Source organism: Strigops habroptila, chromosome 16 (assembly GCF_004027225.2).
Source record: "Strigops habroptila isolate Jane chromosome 16, bStrHab1.2.pri, whole genome shotgun sequence".
In the NCBI taxonomy this organism is placed as follows: Eukaryota; Metazoa; Chordata; class Aves; order Psittaciformes; family Psittacidae; genus Strigops; species Strigops habroptila.
The window spans coordinates 2,370,755-2,390,424 of record NC_044292.2 but is presented as its reverse complement, the minus strand read 5'-3'; the positions used below and the strand labels follow the sequence as shown (position 1 = coordinate 2,390,424).

Sequence of the window (19,670 nt, the reverse complement as noted above, 5' to 3'; positions counted from 1 at the left end):
CAGTCCTTCCCTCACTGCCCCCAGGGCACCCAAAAGCCCCTTGGAGCTGAAGGGCGCAGCTCTGCAGCCCTCCACCTCAGCAGATGCTGGGTCTAACTAAGGGTTAACTCACCTCCTCTTCCACCCTGCTCCCTGCATGCCTCCTTCTCTCTTCTTTTCAGCTACAGCAGCTGCCAAGCTCCTGCCAGCATCTCCTTGACTGCTCGGGGCTCCCCGCGGCATCCCTCAACGCAGCGTTCCCAGGGATCTGTTTAACAACTCCCTGAGCAAAGAAGGGGTTTCTCCAAACTGAAAACGCATCTTGTGTGATCTGTGGAGGGTTGTGTTTATTCTGCTTCAGTGAGAAAGTGGGAAACGTTTTAGCGTGTGATGAACAAACCCTGGTTTGCCCTTGGCTCCTCAGATACACACTTAGAAACATGATGTCTGGTGTCATCCTTCATTAAGATATCTGAACATGCCTTCAGTCTGTTTCACTGTTATTTAGAGACTTTTCCCTCACAGCCAGAGGCTACTGACAAGTAATTCATCTCATCTTCCTTTGAACAATTGGTCTTGGAGATATGTGGCTACTTCAGCATTCACACTTGTACTGTGTCACAACAGCAAGTGTACGGACACATCTGAGTAGTGTTCATTCCTGACTGACAACCTGTGTGTGTCCTTCCTTCTCACCTCAGAAATCCAAGGTCTTCTATGGGCACTACAGTCCTGCTGCCTGGCAATCCAGGACCATGACCAGTGCAGAGAGCATCTCCTAATCACAGACAGAGCGGAGGCAGCAACTCAGCCCAAGAAAGGAAGAGCTTTTGGCCTGGCAGCAGAGATTCAGCCGAAGGAAAAGACCTCCTCAGCCAGCCTTTTTGGGCAGAAGCTCACCCATCCATCCAGCAAGACCAACTTCTGGCTTCCTCTGTTCTCTCCAGCTACAAATTCATCAGTTGCCCTGTCTGGAAGGGATCATCTGCCCTGGTAGTGATGCTGCAAATGGTGCAGCATTTCCCTGGGGACAAGCAGTGACAAACCAGTCCATAAGTGTAGGTGCTCCTCACAGAGCTATCTCCAAAATGGTGGAGAGTCCATCCACTAAACTGAGGCTACAGACCACCCTGGCAAAGGCACCAGCCTGAGAAGCTTCAGTGATAACTTAATCCTTGATTAAAACACGGGTGGAGGTGGCTCTGCAGGTGCTGTAAGGAGACCTCTAAAATGCCGTGGTTCTGGTAAACCAGAGAATCAACATGGAGCTTCACATCTGCCATTTACCAGAGGTTTCCTGGCACATGCAGACAAGTGCAAATAATAGAGTTTCTATCAACCTAAAGTCAAAGGATGATCTGCGTGGACTTGGCGTATTAACAGGAAAAGATCCAGATTGCCCTGGAATGAGGGTGCCCAAAATCAAGTAGGACACGGGTTAGGAAGAGACTGGTGAGATCATAGCTTGATCAAGATTGAGCAGAGCTTCTCCAGATGGACCAGCTTATGATGGCTCTTCAAAAAGATGTGTCCAGCCACAGCCCCATTCACCAGCAGATGGTGCACCAGGAGATTGCAGGTGATGAGAGAAACTTGCTGTCCCTTCAGATGCGTTACTTTCAGCAGGGATGTCCCCAGGCAGTGCAGATCCCGGCCCCCCACACCCACAAGTGGTGTTCAACACATGGGCTGACACGTCTCTGAGATATCGTGCTCAGGGAAAAGCCAGAAGCGCGGTATTTTGTCACCAGTATGCTTAACTGGTGACCTTCCCTGAGATCAAGGAGCATCAGTGTCCCACAGTGACCATTTTCATCTGTTAGACAGGTCTGGAGAAGGGTTAGGGGTTCAAGTCAAAGCCTGGACTTCTATCATGGGTGCCAGGTTAAGGGACAACTTGTGGGCTTCAGGAAGACCTCTTGCCTCTCTTTGAGCCTCAAGCCCCCCCCTCTTGAGGTGGGGTTTCCTGGAACTTGCTTTTCAGCAGGAATTGCAGGCAGAAAAAACAACCATCCAATATGGAAAAGCAGGAGACCAACGTTGAAGTCCATCAGGAGCACTGATGCCATCTAGGACAACTTCTCAGGAGAAATAAGAGCTTCTGAGCTACAACAGGTTCAGAAGAAATAGCTCCAGAGAAAAGAAGATGTGACTTGAATTTGAAACAAGAAGCTTTGCTTCAGCTCAGCCAAGACACAGATGGGTGCACAGCCCCACAGAAAGGCTATATGGGACAGGAGCATGGCCTCATCTCTCTCCTGAGGATGCAGGAGGTATGTTAGCACATTAATTCTGCTTGCCCAAGCACCAAGGAGTGGGGACAGGAGCTGGAGAAGACAATGGGGCTGTAACACAGGGGATCTGCACCTCCAAGCACGTGTCATTTACTGACTGCTGGAATTTTTTCCTTCTTTCCCCATCTTTTCCAAAACAAACAGATTTTGCTGCTGTCTACCTCTTGTCAAACTAAACAAAGCAGCATGCAGGTTTGGGTCAAAGATTTTATCTGACCTATCAATATGCGGAGGGAAAAGCATCTGGAATTAAACAAAAACAAACCTCACGTCTTCCATTCCTTACTTACTTGCTGTTGAAGTCCCTCCACCTCACTCTCAAACTGCTCCTTCTCCTGCTTGCTTTGGATCTGTGTCTCTCCCAGAATTGATTCCAGATCCTCACTGCACTCAACCAAATCCTTGTGCTCCTGCTCCAGTTTTTGCAGCTTGTGAAGGAGCTGTGAATTCCTGCCCTTGGCGTTATCAATCACCTCCCGGCACCTATGCACCAAAGACGCACATCACCAAGGCTGGGACTGCAATGTGACAGCATTGACACACACCCCAGACCATTTACCGCTGGCCGGGAAAAGCCAAAGTGTTTTTCACTATGGAATATTCCTGTCCTCCTAATTTCAGGTCTCGCATCCAACACAACCTGTGCCTGCTCTTATTTAAGTGGTGATGAATGGGAACTCGCGGTGACCGGCTTCATGCAAGTAATGATGGTCTGGGGAGAAAAGTGGTCAGGCAGGAGGGTGCTACCAGCAGAAAGGCAATGGCAAATTCAGCTGCTTGAGGTGGGGAAACGGGCATGGGCATCTGAAGGGAAAAAGGGTCAGAGGAGTGGGATCAGACAGATCCTCTTTCCTCCTTGAACCTGCTAGAAGAGGCACAGCTGCTTCCTGCACAGGCCACAGGAGAACGAAGCTTTGACTTCCCTTAGAAATCCCAGTTTACATACTTAAGTTTGAATGTCAAGTGTTTTGCTACACCCCTGGACAGCAACCAAACGCAGAGGAACCTCCCCGGCAGCAAAACAGTTGTGAAATCAACGCTTTTGTGTGCAGAGAGCCACAAAAGGCCAACCCTGTGCTTTTAGGAAAGCAACAAACTGGAGAAAGAGTCAGAAAGCAGCCGGCATTCGTGATACCAAGGGCTCCAGACCCACTCAGGATTGCAGGACCTCCAAACTTTCTGATTTGAGAGCAGAGGAACAAAGTACCAAATAGCACTCTAAAGAATCCAATACATAAGTTCACCTGCAAGACAGAACACCAGCAACCAGAGCGCCAGAGGAGCCACCGTGAAGTACAACAGATAAAGGATTTCTACACTGCTTACCTTCTGTGAAGTGCTTCACTACCCTGATACCTGTCTTCTTGATCAGCTTTGCCTGAAACACAGTCTCCTTCAATCCTCCCTTCATCCTTTGTGCCCTGTGTCTCGAGGGAAAAAGAAAAGTTAGCACATATTTCAACTGAACTCTTAGCATAGCGACATTCCAAAGCTACCCAAGTTTCTCATAAATAAACCAGACAACCAGAAAACATGAGCTACATCATCTACATTTACCTGCATTAGATAATCCACCAGCCATAGGAGCAAAATCCCCCCATGACCCTTAATAATATGAAGGCACTAGTGGGTATCAGCTTATGCCATCAGACTCTACACAACCATGTATTCTCACACCCAGCATAAATCCTGCGTCACACCCGCACACAACGCACTCATGCATTCACAGCAAGGGAAAAACAAATGTTCCTGCACTACCAACTGGCACCTTCATAGAACCCCAGACTGGTTTGTGTTAAAGGGACCTTAAAGCTCGTCCGGTTCCAATCCCCTGCCACGGGCAGGGACACCTTCCACTAGAGCAGGTTGCTCCAAGCCCCTGTGTCCAACCTGGCCTTGAACACTGCCAGGGATGGGGCAGCCACAGCTTCTCTGGGAAAAGTCTGTGCCAGCGCCTCAGCACCCTCACAGGGAAGAGCTTCTGCCTCAGAGCTCATCTCAATCTCCCCTCTGGCAGGTTAAAGCCATTCCCCTTGTCCTATCACTACAGTCCCTGATGAAGAGTCCCTCTCCAGCATCCTTGTAGCCCCCTTCAGACACTAGAAGCTGCTCTGAGGTCTCCACGCAGCTTCTCTTCTCCAGGCTGCCCCAGCCCAGCTCTCTCAGCCTGGCTCCAGAGCAGAGCTGCTCCAGCCCTCGCAGCAGCTCCGGGGCCTCCTCTGGCCTCGCTCCAGCAGCTCCACGTCCCTCTTGTGCTGTTGCCCCAGAGCTGGATCAGGACTGCAGGGGGGGTCTCCCCAGAGCGCAGCAGAGGGGCAGGATCCCCTCCCTGAGCTGCTGCTCATGCTCTGGGGGTGCAGCCCAGCACATGGCGGGTTCTGGGCTCAAGCGCACACTGAAGCCGGGTCATAGGGAGCTTCTCATTGACCAACACCCCCAAATCCTTCTCCACAGGGCTGCTCTGAATCACTTCTCTGCCCAACCTGTAGCTGTGCCTGGGATTGCCCCGAGCGGGGTGCAGGACCTTCATTTCTGGCACAGGGCTGACACACAGAGGGGGCTGTTTGCTCACTTTGTTTTCTAAAATGGCAAACAAAAAGCCCTTGAAAATACCTGCAGTGAGGACACTGTGACTTCTTCAGTCTCGGCTGGCGCAGGCAGTCCTTGCTTCTCACTTTTCTGATACTGAGAGATCTCTTCTTTGAGCTGTTCAACCTTCAAAAGGAAAACACTTGGGTTTATTTCTGGTGAGCGTTCATTTTGCTGTCTTAGAGAGTTAAGAGAAACTAAAACAGGGGAAGTTCAGGTTAGATCTAAGGCAGAAGTTCTTCCCTGTGAGGGTGCTGAGGCGCTGGCACAGGGTGCCCAGAGAAGCTGTGGCTGCCCCATCCCTGGCAGCGTTCAAGGCCAGGTTGGACAGAGTCTTGGCCGACATGGTCTAGGGTGAGCAGATATATCTGCTTATATCCTGCATGGTTTAAGCTCAATACTCCAACTGGTGGAGCACATGGTACGGACAAGGTCAGTCTCCCCGAGACCACCAAGCCAGAGCCAAGCATCCAGCCTGCTCCTGGCCTGCCATCCATAGCTCATAGGCAGAAAAAGAGACCTCACGATGCAGAACTTCAGTAGCTTGTAATAAAGCTGACTTTCAGCCTCTATAGATTAAAACCCTGGGGTTTTCTTACTTCTATGGCAACAGTTCAACCTCATTCCTAAGGAATAAAGGTAATTTGCTTTTAGCTTAACAATGTGGCTGGCTGGAAGTGATCTAAGCCTGGCTATGGTTTTTCCTGTACAGAGAAAACAAAACCTTACAGGTATTTTTTGTGTGTATCTGTTTCTCTTTTTATACATATAAACATTTATAGACACACACATGTGTATGTACACACAGTGACTGAAAGCAGCAATGTCCTAAAGCAAAGAAAATGTTACTTGGAATAAAACAAACCAAAATGCAAACCAAGGAATGTGAACTAAATGACAGGCTATAGTTTTGCAGAGCCTTGTTTTAGAGACTGCCCTGTAAATACAAGGTTGGAGATTACAGATATGCTTGGATGCTAAAGAAGGACCAGCAGCTTTCTTAAATGCAAGGAACAGAATGAGGTACTAACACTTTAAACCCCTCAAATGTGAATAAATCATATTGAAGACAAATCTTTGATATGATTTGAAAGAGATGTTCTCAGAGATACTTAATGTAAAAACACTCATTTTAATCCAAAAGAACTGCAAGACTGAGCTTTCTGCTGGGACAGTGCAAGTAATTATGGGTGCTGGCAACCAAATATAGGCTGCTGAAGGACTGATATAAAGAATTTAAGAACAGAAGCAGAATTTGTGTCAAATGACCCATTTGAATGGGAAACAGACTTCAATTCATTCACTATCAAAGGAATATCAATAGTGATAGTGACATCACTATTCGAAGGAACTCCAATAGTTCAGGAAGGAACTGTCTTTCTGATAGTAAGGGAGGCAGGAACTATCTTACTGATAGTAAGGAAGGAAGGAACTATCTTACTGATAAGGGTTATTGCACTTAGAGAATCCTAAATTTATTATGTCAAGCATTTAACTGATAGTAATGCAATAGTAATTCACTTGTAGGAAGCCCACACAAGATGAAAAGGAATGTTTATTTCCTACTGAGCAAATCAACATAGCCATATCAAAAAGCCAAAGAGGCTGAGAGGTATCAAAGCATGAGCATACACTTTAAATTGTTTTAAAACCAGCTAGTACTGGGGTTCAGACCAACCTTACTCACTGTCTTTAATAACAGTCCCCAAGAAAAGGCAGAAATGTTGCTTACTCTGTTGAGTAAGCAACAGAGTAAGACTCTGTTGCTTTTATGCAAACTGGCTGGTATCAGAAAGCATCCAGCTGATCCCATGAACTGGGCATAGGCAAATGGGTATTCCAGGACCTCTGGGAGGATTTAGTCTGGAGAAGAGAAGGCTCAGGGGGGACCTTATCGCTCTCTACAGCTGCCTGACAGGAGGATGGAGCCGGGAGGGGCTGGTCTCTACTCCCAAGGAACAAGGGATGGGACAAGAGGAAACAGCCTCAAGCTGCCCCAGGGGAGGTTTAGATGGAGATGAGGAACAATTCCTTCCCCAAAGGGTGCTCAGGCATTGGAACAGGCTGCCCAGGGCAGTGCTGGAGTCACCGTCCCTGCAAGTGTTCACACACCGTGTAGCCGAGGCCTCAGTGCCATGGGTTAGTGGTGGCCTTGGCAGTGCTGGGAACGGTTGGACTTGATGAGCTTAAAGGTCTTTTCCAACCTGGTTGATTCCATGGTTTCATGATGCAGCCGCAGAGCAGAGCTCCAGCAGCAGGAGGTGGGCACTCACCAGATGGATGAAAGCTTTTCTTTCAAAGTCGAGTGCCTGGGCTCGTGCTCGCAGCACCAGGATCTCCCTGTCCAGTCTGCTGGTGTGCTCCATGGCCTTCGGTACCTCAGCAATGTCTGTACAGAACAGAACAACCTGGTCACCAAAACCGGCATGGACCTTGCCCTCCGCCAACCTCAGAGCGGGGCTATCACAGGAATAAGGTTTTTGAAATAGCATTGCCCCTATATATGTGTGTGACAGCACAGAGGGGAGTGCCCCTCACATGTGGGAACACATCCCATCACTCACACAGTAAAGGTTTCTGGAGACCCAGGTTCAATAGCAGTGCTCTGTTTATTGTAGGAGCACAGCAGTCTCTCTATAGTTATTCCAGGGATTCAGTTTACCTCTAGATCATGGAATATGCCTCACCTCAGAAGTGTCGGTATGGGTTTCACAGGCAGCAGGGCAAGCTGTGAAAAACCCACAGCCATATTTCTTACTTTCATCACAAAATTCAAGAGCCAAGCAGTGAATGTATTAATAGTTATGAAATGGGGGGGTCCCTGCCCATGGCAAGGGGGTTGGAACTAGATGATCTTAAGGTCCTTTCCAACCCAAACCATTCTATGATTCTATGGCCATTACAATAAAAATGATGCTGTGTACCAACCCTTCAAACCTGAATCAATAATGCAACCATCACACTGATTACCACAGACTCTCTGGTATTTCAAGTGCAAGAAATGGGAAAAGATGTTTGTATTAGGAGCACATTGACAGAAACATGCCCAGGTAGACACTGGTATCCTAATCAGAACTAGGGAGAAGACAGTTTTCCTCACAGAAAAGCAAACAAAGATTTTTCCCTTTTCAGCTCTACACTGGGCAAGGAAAATTTCAGCTTAAATTTGATTTTTATTCAGGAAAAAAAACCCCATATCTTCTTTTTTGGTCCCAATCCAGCAATAAAAACCCCAACCAACCAACAAGAAACCCACAACCCCAACACCCTGTTTCAAACAAGGGTTTGATACTGGACTTAAAATAAAAGGCAAGGATCTCCTTCTACCAAAGTGATCATTTTGCTAAACGGAAAACCTTGATAAAATTCTGGATCTTCTCTGCTTGTAAATAGTGTGACTTACTGCTCCCTCTCCATCCGTCCATCCCTTCTTCCTGGCTCTCAGGTGCTTGCGGGGCCGATTCTGCAAGGATAACACAGAGACAGGTTTGCTGTGGCGTGTTTCTGAACACTAAACTCTGCCACCTTTTTAAATGCACTTTATTAAATACAGAATTGAAGGAAAACAGCAGACAGCAATTTAAAATCTCTCATCACCACTGACCCAATAACTGGGCTACAAGCTGGCCAGGAGCAAGCTTGTATTTTCTCTTCAGTGCAAGCAAGCAGCGACAAGTTACCATTGAACCAAAACACACTGGTTAAGTGGAGTTTTACTAAAGATCAGAGACATCCTTTTAGGTTTGTATTAGAAAATGGATTTATTTGCAGAGCAGCTGGCTCTGAAGCTCCTCAGAGGAGAAGGCATGCAGATACACATTGTTGGGGAAGCCCCTAAGAGGTTATAACACCAATTCTGCAGACTAATACTCGCAGCATAATAAACCACAGAGACGTAACAAGCATGAAACCCTTACTCACGGTTTGGAAAGCCTTATGTTCATTTGATACTTCAGAAGATTATAAACCACACATTTCCACACGCTGCAGCCAGTCTGTGATCTGGAGAAGCAGCAGGTTGGAGGCTGCACCACACTGGCTGCATCTCCAGGGACACGTGTGAATCAATCAACACACAAAGCAGATGCCTGCAGAGTGCTCATTTCCCTGCCTTTGATTAAAAGGCTGCAAGCAATGGGTCTGGAGGCTGGTTAGAAGGTTTAGTGAGGTCTGAGCGTGGTGTGTGAGCTGCGAGTTCAGCATCAGGACCTGCAATCCACACAAACCCTACCTGGGGGTACCAGTCTCCTTGAGTAAGCCAGTCTCTGCAGAGGCACATGGGGCCAGACCATGTTCCTTCATCCCATTCTGCTGTTCACTGAAATTGTGCATCACAGATTTGAGGACAATGTAAGTAATACAGGGGAAAAGCAACCAGAAACCAGTGGTTTGCTTGAGAAGTCTCCTGTAGGAGGTAGCAGTGAAGCACCCGGCTTTAGGAACTGCTCCAATAGGAGCTTTATCAAGTAGTCTGATTTCCTTCCAGAAAACCATTTAGTTTCACAGTCAGTATTTAGAAGAAAAATTTAATACTTAAAGGCTGGTCAACACCAGTTATTTCGACAGGAGGTTGAGCAAATATTAGCAGTGACAAGAATCTAACCCATCACTTCAAGGCTGCTGATAAGCTCAGCAGTGAGCACTGGATAATGGCTCCTGAGGCTGCATCCCAAAGGTGGCATCTGAAGAGCCTATAGATGAGTGGCTCACTCATCTATAGTGAGCTGTGCTAACACTGCCTAAGTGGTATTTTAGCTACTCTGTTTGTGGACCAAGTCATCATTTCCTCTCCTAGGGCATGAGTTTCTCTCTGCATACAAGCCAGGGAGAGGAAGTCAGTCAATACCCTGCTGCTGTAATCACGGATCTGATAACCCCTTGTCTCAGCTTTCCCCACTCAGAATTGAATTGATTTGTGACTGCCGATGGCTGCATTCAGATGTCATATGTACCAGGGCTAATATCTTAATATCTGGCACTGTTTTTTCCACATTACAAGCAGAGAGGACACAGGACAGACTGCCTCCAACTCCCCTGGGTGAGAATCATAGCATCCACTAGGTTGGAAAAGACCTTTAAGATCATCAAGTCCAAAACTTACACTAATCAGGGGCGGACTGTGGGCCAGTAATTAGGAATGGCCACAAGAGACATGGTCACCTATTTTGTTCTGCTCCTTTCTTTGTGCATCCAGTTCATCTGTCAACCTCCAGATCTCTTTCTGGGCCATCATCAGCCTCTGTGTGGCCTCATCCAGAACCTGTTTAGCTCTTGCATGTGAAGCTTGTTGCCCCTCCAGCTCTTCCCTATAGAACTGAAACACAAGGGCTAATGCTTCAACACAAATGAGGTAACACTCCCAGTAATGTGACCAAGCTTGATTAGCAGGGGGGTTGTGTCATACTTGATATTGGAAGAGAAAGTTTAAACCAGAGTTATCCCAAATCCTTGTGAAAATCCTTCAGTTGCCTCAGCTACAACTGGGAACTCTTCAGGTTTACTACTTTTCTTTTAGACCTCCCTGGCATCTTTTAGAGCCTGTGGGCTCAGCTTTGCCCTAAGAACTGTACTGGTGCTGACTCTGCTTGACTCACTTCATCAGAGTAACACTGGGTTACTTCCCCATGTCCCTCCCTTTAGAGCCATTTACAAGCTCACAGATCCCTGCTCCCCTGCAGCCTGGAACCAGCACACTGGAACCAGCATCAGGCACTTGCTAATGCTCAGGAGGCTGGTTAATTAATATTTTGCACCTTTGCTTTAGAAAGTTCTCAGTTTTGGATGAGAGTTCCCAGTTGTAGCTGAGGCAACCAAGGGATTTTCACAAGGATTTGGGATAACTCTGGTTTAAACATTCTCTTCCAATATACAGTATGACACAAACCCCCTGTTAGTCGAGATAGGTTGAAACTGAAAATCCCTCACCCTGGAGCCTCCTGCCAGAGCTCAGGAAGCATTTCCCTGTGTACATATTAGAGACAACCACAGTCACACATCTGTGCCCTGGCTTTTTACATTAATGAGGATGCATCAAAACAATCTATTATGCTTGAGCAGTCCAGCTAGAAGCTGCATTCATCCTGCAGCAGACAGGAACGTGTCCGGACCTTTGATCTCGGGGTGCACCATGTACAGACCAGGTCATTTGAGAACAAGAAAGGCTGCACGTTCCAGTACACAGAGTAACAAGAGCAATTAACCCACTAACCTGGGACACTGCTGTGGCTCTGATGATTCTGTAAAACAAGGGTGATGCTCCCCCAAACAATGGAGTGCTCAACCAACAGTTTCTAGTTCACAAGCATGGGCAGCAATGACATCATCTGGGCAGCATAAAGAGCCCGCTTTGGGCTGAAAAACACATCTCCAGCGTGTCTTTCACCTGCTTTAAAAACACAGAAAAGATGCCCAGTATGAGAACTGCAGAGAAGTTGTGTTTCATTATGAATGAGGAGCATTAAGCTTGTAATGTGTTTTGATCATGCAAGAATACATTTTTCTTTAATAAGTCTCATTCCTACATGAAAAGTGGGTAGAAGTTGGGTATTTTCAGGCCTGTCCACCTACCAGGGGACTCCGGCACCATGTACCGGGTGGAATTCAAGTAAACTCCACATTGTTCTTCACACATAGCCAGCATGTGGACCTCTTCCTCATGAGGTCTGCAGCCAGGTGGAGAGGGCATCAGCCACAGGGGGCACAAAGAAACAACAAGGAGCAAGAGCAGAAGGAGAAGGCAGGAGCCCTAACCCCAATCTGCCGCCTTGCTCCTTGTCTGTTTGCTCTCCTGGCTCCAGCAATCTGCCTTCATCACTGCTTGGTAGCTCATCCCCAGCACAGGATGGACAGTCATTCCCTTTAGGAGAGGAAAGCACAAGCTGAATTCATCCAAAGTGATCCATGGGAGAAACCTGCACTTACATCTTCCTGAGCAGCCTGCGAGGCAGACGTTCCCATCAGCTGCATCCTCAGAAGCCTCATGCAGGAAGGTTTAGATTCAACACCAGACTTGCAGACATCTGTGTTCTTCATTTGCCCTGGTCCTATTTCCTTTACTCAGCCCTGGCTCTGAAGGAAGAGCAAATCCAATCACAGCTGGTACACGCTCGGTGGCATTCCACTGGAAGGTTAAAGCTCTGCTTCCTCTTTTTAACCGCAGCAGGGTTCCCATCACAATGCTTCATAGGAAGAAGTGGTGTGTTTGCAGCACACATTTGTGTGGAGTGACCAGCATCCACGGGTAAATGATTCAGGATTTGCAGAGAGGCATTTTCTATCCAAGAGCAGGAGACAGTGCATCAGGGAAGCTGCTCTGCCTCACTGCAAACAGGTTCTTTCATTCCGAGGTGGATATTTACATCTGAAGGTGTTATCATACCATGGATTAATCCTAAATGACACCCAACCCTACAATAGTTAGGCAGACTAAGGCTCTCCAGCCAGAAAGGGATGCTCTTGAGGTCAGTAAAATCCCAAGTGGCACAGAAAAGGCAGGTAAAAGGGAATTGTTTGCTGCCTCTCAATACAAGAGCTGGAGAGCATCAAACGAAGCCAAGAGATGGTAGGTTGAAACAAAGGAATTTCGTGTAACAGTAGCTGAATTGTGAAAGTCCTTGCTACAAGATGTTGAGGAAATATATGAGGATGTTAAGGAAAATCACATGGGTTTAACAAGCAACCAAATGCATGGCAGATAACAAGTAATCAAGGACTACTAGACACAACAATAGCACCTCTGGTCAGACACTGCCACTGCATGCCACTGGAGGCAAGGGGAGTATTAGTGATGAACTATCATCAGTGACTATTAATCAGGGACTGTAGCGATAGGACAAGGGGTGATGGGTTTGAACTTAAACAGGAGAGATTTAGGTTAGATATAAGGCAGAAGCTCTTCCCTGTGAGGGTGCTGAGGCGCTGGCACAGGGTGCCCAGAGAAGCTGTGGCTGCCCCATCCCTGGCAGTGTTCAAGGCCAGGTTGGACACAGGGGCTTGGAGCAACCTGCTCTAGTGGAAGGTGTCCCTGCCCGTGGCAGGGGGTTGGAGCTGGAGGAGCTTTAAGGTTCTTTCAACCCAAACCAGTCTGGGATTCTATGATTCTATCACAACAGATTTGCCTTCCCATAACGCTGCCCTCTGAGGCTTCACATTTAGCTTCTGGTCAGATGGTGTAACACAGCTCTAACCAAGCTGAGCTTTGCAGCAGGTCTGCAGAGCCTCCCCCTTCAGCAAGCTTGCTCAAAAGAGGCCGAGAAGCTTTTCAACTTCAAACCAGTTTTATCAGAATGAAAAGCTAGACACTTGAAACCGTAGAAAGTTCAAGGTAGTGTCAGGAGATGAGACAGCAATTAAACGGTCTGTCTGCAAGTCTCCCACCTGCCTGTGCCCCAGCCAGCTCCAGCCCAGAGGTCACCAAGACCACTTGTGAAGCGGCAGGAGGTTGGGAAGAAGAAGAACATAACACCATATCAGTGCAGCAGATTTGTGCTCCTGTACATCCAACAGCCATTGCTGTCAGAATGAAGTTGTGGATGAGGCCAGTAAGCAGAGCACTGCAGGAGAAACAGGCACAGAATCCAGCTCTATGAAATGCCCACAGTCAGGAGTCAGTGGAAATCGGTGGCCTTGGCGGGAGGGAGATCTCTGTCACTGGGGTGATCGGTCACAAACTGTCCCGTCAGGAAATCTGGATTAGTAGAGAGTCACTGCTACCCAGTGAAGATCCTCAGACCAGCTATATCACACGCTCTTCAACGTTCTCTCTGTTAAAATTAATCCTATTCCCTATTCCTGTGCAAGAAGTGCAAACAAATCAACTGTAAATATACAAGTGTGAAAATTAATAAAGTAATGAGCTTCAGCATGAAGGATCCACAGCGTCCTCATAGATAGGAGAAATATTTCTACTTAAAGATACCTCGGAGACATCCTTTTCCCCAGCACGCTCGCAGTCATTCCAAGCAGCTAAAGCAGGAGGTACCTGATGCTGTGCCACACACAGCCTGTGTGAATCCAACTCCTGATCTGCCATCTCCAGTTTCTCCAGCAGTGCTGTTCTTTCTACCAGTATAAGCAATCTGTTCACAGGCATTACTGAGAGCTATTTTGGACAAGTCTTCCTGTTCCAGCATCTCTCGACCTCCTTCAGCTGGGCTTTGGTAAGACAAGGTTTGCTGTGAGCAAAGGGACAAACAAAGCAGGTCTGTGTCCCAGCTCCTCTAAACACTCCCCACAACAGCCCCCATTTCTCCTGGAGGCCAACAGCTCCTAAAGTTTCTTCTCCTGCTTCCCACCCCCCTTGCTGCCTCCTATTGCCTGTTCCTACCTATTTTCTCAGCTCTGTTCCTTCTGTCCCAGTGTTTCTGATCTGTCCCAGTGTTTCTGCTCACATCCACTGCCCTGCCTGCCAAGCATGCGACAGCACCCATTGCATCTAGACTGAGTTCTCCTGCCTTAAGTGGTGGAGCTACTACAACCATTTTCTTACACCCAGCACCTAAGTTGCACCAACCTGGTTATCCTCAATACTTATAACCCTTAATACAGCTTGGTGGAAACTAAACAACAGATTAAATAGGGCGTTGAGAGAAACCAAACAGATGGACATGCAATCACATAAAGATTGTCTTTGGAAGAAGAAACACAAAATACCACTTCACTCATACAAGCAGAGCATCACTTTTCCCAAGGACTATCTGGCACGGAGGTAGATGTGAAGACCTCTGATTTTTCCCCACATATAGCAGCACCTGGTGCATTGTGTGCATCTGTGGAGGAGATTGGGCTGTATCCCATGTGGGATGGTAGGAAACCACAGCGAGGAACCAACGAGGGCCTGAGGCAAAGCCAGAGAAACAGCAACCTGTGGCACAAAGGGAGTATTCCTTAAAGCGTGACCCTAGAAATCACTCCCTGAACAGCGTTCCTGACCCATTCCTCCAAAATCAGCTATCACAGGTTCAGGTAACATAGACCTGTTGTTTGAAGGTCTCTTGTAGGATTAAAGGAGCAAAAAATCCTTTTAGAATTCAACTGCCAATTCTTCACCATTTATCCCAAAATTACAGCTGGGAAGACTCTGCGCCGGGAAGAACGTCAACATTCAATGGCCTCCAAGGCAAATAGAGGACAACATTTGCAAGAGAAGGTGGTTTATGGTTTGGGCGCTGTTGTGTTTGTGTAGCAAACAGTTGTTTAAAGAGCCCCTCATTTGCATGGCTGGGAATGTATCTGCCAGGAGAAGATGAGGAGCCTTTGGTCTCCTGCATGATCAGGGCAGCAGCTCCTGGATCCAATAGCTTGTGGAGATAACAAAGGGGGTTTCAAAACCCCCCTATGTAATTCAGATTAAAAAGAAAACCAACAAACCCTGCTCCCAATTTCTAACCCAGCCCAGATTATGTTTCCAAATGCTGTAAGATGGGAACTGGGGGAGTTGTGGGTTTTGTATGGGGGAAAGAGAGATATTTGCTGCTTAGGGAGCTAAAGTTAGACACCTGAAGGTAAGCACAACAACTATTCCTCATATTCTCACACGTGATACACACAGGGCCTGGACAAGCCTGTTCCTCACTTCCACACACTGGATTTAACAGAGGATTCAGTGCAATCAGACCCTAAGGCTTAAATCAATCGCATGTTTCCACTCTGTATTTTGCAGCCCTATGGATGGAAAACACCCCATAGCTTCCCCTGTGGCTATAAACTACAGCTTGTTCAATGAGGGGTCAAACCCAGCTGACTCACAGCTTTCCTGCATGAAGCAGAGCAAAACACTGCACTTTGCAGTTTAAATCCAGCTGCCCACTTCCTCCATAGGCATTACGAAGAGCTCACGGCTCAACTAAACTGACACACATACCCCTTGTCTCCAACCTGCCCCAGTTTCCTCCCACAGTTTTCATAGAATCATAGAACCCCAGCCTGGTTTGGGTTGGAAGGGACCTTAAAGCTCATCCAGCTCCAACCCCCTGCCACGGGCAGGGACACCTTCCACTAGAGCAGGTTGCTCCAAGCCCCTGTGTCCAACCTGGCCTTGAACACTGCCAGGGATGGGGCAGCCACAGCTTCTCTGGGCACCCTGTGCCAGCGCCTCAGCACCCTCACAGGGAAGAGCTTCTGCCTTATATCTAACCTAAATCTCTCCTGTTTAAGATTAAACCCATCACCCCTTGTCCTATCCCTACAGCCCCTGATGAAGAGTCCCTCTCCAGCATCCTTGTAGCCCCCTTCAGACACTGGAAGCTGCTCTGAGGTCTCCACGCAGCTTCTCTTCTCCAGGCTGAACAGCCCCAATGTTCTCAGCCTGTCTTCACATGGGAGCTACTCCCCTGATCAGCAGCCCCTGAACATCCTCCAAATCCCATTTAAATTTTGCCAAATCCCATCCAAACTAAGCTGAAAGCTGCTCTGCTTTATGGCCAGAAACAGGACAATCATCTCCCTCTAGGACCAATTCACATGGCTGGCTCCTGCATTGATGGTTGCAGCCAACCTGCAAAACAACATGAAGCTGCACAGTTTGTGGTAATAGGACCTAGAAATTTTCCACAGGCTGAAGAGGAAAAAAGATCTGTGAGGATGAGGGGAGCCTGGCACCAGCACAGATTAGCCTGCAAGTATCTCCAACACCTTTTTCCTTACCACCTCCAAAGCATCCTACTTGAGAAGAGCAAACGCCTCATCCAAGCAGTGTTGTACCAGCTCACTGCTGTGCTCCGGTTAGCAAGTGTCTCCTGCTGCACCCCTGCAGTCACTGTTTTGGAAGTAGTTTTACATGTGCAGAGGTGCCTCCCCCAGGAGGCTCCTTCAGAAATGAGCAGCTCACCCATATCCTCACACCCACCAGAAGCTGCATCCTCTCCTGATGCTGGCTGTGTTTGGGCAGCACGGCTGGTACCATACACAAGCTCAGGCCACCACTATTGCTTCTTCTCCTTTCATTTTAAGCAGATTCAGCAAGCCCCCAGCAGCGATTTTTTCCGCTCCTGTCACATTTGGTGCATGAGTTATCGACCAGCCCTCCAAAACACCGACGGGTGTTTGACAAGAACCATCACAAATGGATTGAACTGCCTCGAGGACAGGAAAAATGTCACTCTGGGCAGAGGCACCAAATGAGGTAAAGCTCAGATCAATGACCAATGTAAAAGCAGCAGTGTCTGCTCTCTGCAGTAATCCTTCAAGCCTGTTTCAGAAGCAAATGTGTAAGCAGAAACCCACTTTTTACCACCAGAAACAGCTTTTGGCAGATGGAATTGCTCCCAGTGGTCCCCAGCCCAAGCAGAGCTTGTAATCTGTTTGGCCATTTCTGTTCAAGAGAGTCCACCTGAGTGATCTCCTGCATTTACCTGCATCTTTGCCCCTTCCCTTCCCGATCCCTCAGCTTCCCAAAGCAAGATCAGGACAGATCCCATCCACTTGCACCTCACCATCCGCAGGTTAGGGCCGTCCTCTGTACCGCAGGCTTTCACCAGCCTCTGTCCTCAACTGCCCTTTCCCATCGTTATCACTCCAAGGTTCCCAAAACCTCCCTCCCACCGCCCTCTGTTCTTGCCTTGCTCACACTTTTGTTGGACAATCCCAGTAGACCTGTCTGTGCCTTTCCACAAGACGCTTCTTCAGCCCCATTTCCAGCCCGATCTGCAGCATCATCGTGTCTTTCCTAAAGACAACCTGCAAAAATAAGCAAGGGAGTAGGACCCAAAGACCTGCAGCCAGCCCCACAGCCTACAGGGCTCAGGAAGCATCTCTGGGTTGGTTTTCACCGACTGTGATGAAAAGCAGAGGCTCAGGGAATAGACCCTGCAGCAGAGGGACATTGGAGACCCAGAGCAGGCAAAAGGGCTGGCAGGTAAAGAACAAGCACATCCATCGCTCTGTGCCAGAGACAGACAGGGTTTCATTTTGTGAAGAGGCTGACCTGCAGAGCAGAAGGCCAATCCCTCGAGAAAATGATCTCCAAGCATCCCAAAACACATCCGGGCTGGCATCCCTCACTGCAGAGGCCAGCCTGGGGAAGGCAGAGCTTCATCTCTGACCAGGTCACTGCATTATCAATGACTATCACAGCTAATGCCATCCGTAAGGTAAAAATAAGTCTTAAAAAGCAAAGTCTGGCAGTGACATCCCAAAGCAAACTCCTCCAGAAAGCTGCACATGAACATCATCCAGCACCAAAAGCACCACAGAAAAGCTGGTGACAACTCCATTGCAATTAGCAACCCGTCATGGACACGGATCTGTGTTTCCATTCCACTGTGAATAATTGCTCGACAGCCACAGGAATCCCTAGAAAATGGGAAAAGGCCAAAGGAGCAGAAACACTACAAGGAAACAAACCCAAAGCCAACTTCTGGGATATTTTTGTTATCCGCCTGCCACCTCGTGGGGAAATTGGGAGAAGAACCAGTAATGAAGTTCTCTCTGAAGCAGCGATGCTCACTACTCATTTAAACCCTCACACAGCAGCATTTTCAGTGCTAAACGATGGCTTTATGTGCCAGCTTTATGTTCCCAAAGGAACCAGATTGTCAAGCAGGTGACTTTGAGAAGTCACTCCTCCAGATGTGCTCCATTGAAACCCAAAAGCCAAAACCTGACCAGACTCAGAACTGCAATCAGTTTCCCCAAACTCCTATATTTGCTGCCCCAAATAAAGCATGTAACAGAAACTGTTCAAGCTGTGCTACCAGCCCCAATTTCACCTTAGGACCAGGATAACACACACCACAAAAGGAGTTAGTGGTAACTATCAGCAGTACTCAAAGCACAACAGGAGAGGAGGAAAACTGAAGTAAATCAAGGACTAAACCCAGCAAAATCAATTTGCCCTTACTGGAAGTGACCCCAGGGCTAGAGAGGAAAGCAAATTGTTTGAAATTAAATGTAAGTGAAGAAATTTGTTTTAAACAAAATAATTGCACTAACAAAAGCACCCATGGCAAGTTTTGAATCACCATCACAAACATCTTGTCCTTCAAAGGTGTTTTAAAAACGTGGACTTTGTCTAAACCAAAGCCAATGGCAAATTCACTGCCGTCCATAGGAACACAGCTCAACACTGCTACCCGAGGAGTCCCTCTCAAATAGTTTAGAGTTGGAAAACAAACAGCACCATCAATTTTGTTCCTCAAACAGCCTCTGGAAGATGATTAGTGCAGCAGCAGAGCCACATGGAGAGAGAAACTGCCCAAGTCACTGAATAAAGGCAGTAAAAACAGACAAGAACCTCTAAGTCAATCACAAATCATCACAGAACAATCACAGACTGGCTTTGTTTGGAAGGGACCTTAAAGCTCATCCAGCTCCAGCCCCCTGCCACGGGCAGGGACACCTTCCACTAGAGCAGGTTGCTCCAAGCCCCTGTGTCCAACCTGGCCTTGAACACTGCCAGGGATGGGGCAGCCACAGCTTCTCTGGGCACCCTGTGCCAGCGCCTCAGCACCCTCACAGGGAAGAGCTTCTGCCTCAGAGCTCATCTCAATCTCCCCTCTGGCAGGTTAAAGCCATTCCCCTTGGCCTGTCCCTACAGGCCCTTGTCCAAAGCCCCTCTCCAGGTTTCCTGGAGCCCCTTTAGGCCCTGGAGCTGCTCTAAGGTGTCCCCTTCAGGAGCCTTCTCTTCTCCAGGCTGCCCCAGCCCAGCTCTCTCAGCCTGGCTCCAGAGCAGAGCTGCTCCAGCCCTCGCAGCAGCTCCGTGGCCTCCTCTGGACTCGCTCCAACAGCTCCACGTCCCTCTTGTGCTGTTGCCCCAGAGCCGGACACGGTTCAGTTCTAACATTCACTAACACTTGTGCCAACCTCCCAATC

General features: G+C 48.0%; 1 protein-coding gene across 1 annotated transcript in view; it reads right to left on the bottom strand.

Annotated features, from left to right (window-relative positions):
- CCDC30 (coiled-coil domain containing 30) overlaps window positions 1-17,516 on the bottom strand; it is a 32,008-nt gene extending 14,492 nt beyond the window's left edge. The window contains exons 1-7 of the mRNA XM_030507982.1: window positions 17,428-17,516; window positions 11,430-11,524; window positions 8,266-8,325; window positions 7,136-7,251; window positions 4,887-4,988; window positions 3,600-3,700; window positions 2,564-2,756 (exon numbers count right to left, since the gene is read on the bottom strand). Of these exons, the coding sequence (XP_030363842.1) occupies window positions 2,564-2,756; window positions 3,600-3,700; window positions 4,887-4,988; window positions 7,136-7,251; window positions 8,266-8,325; window positions 11,430-11,524; window positions 17,428-17,516 (756 nt within the window). The remainder of the gene's footprint in view (window positions 1-2,563; window positions 2,757-3,599; window positions 3,701-4,886; window positions 4,989-7,135; window positions 7,252-8,265; window positions 8,326-11,429; window positions 11,525-17,427) is intronic.
- Window positions 17,517-19,670: the final 2,154 nt, after the last annotated feature.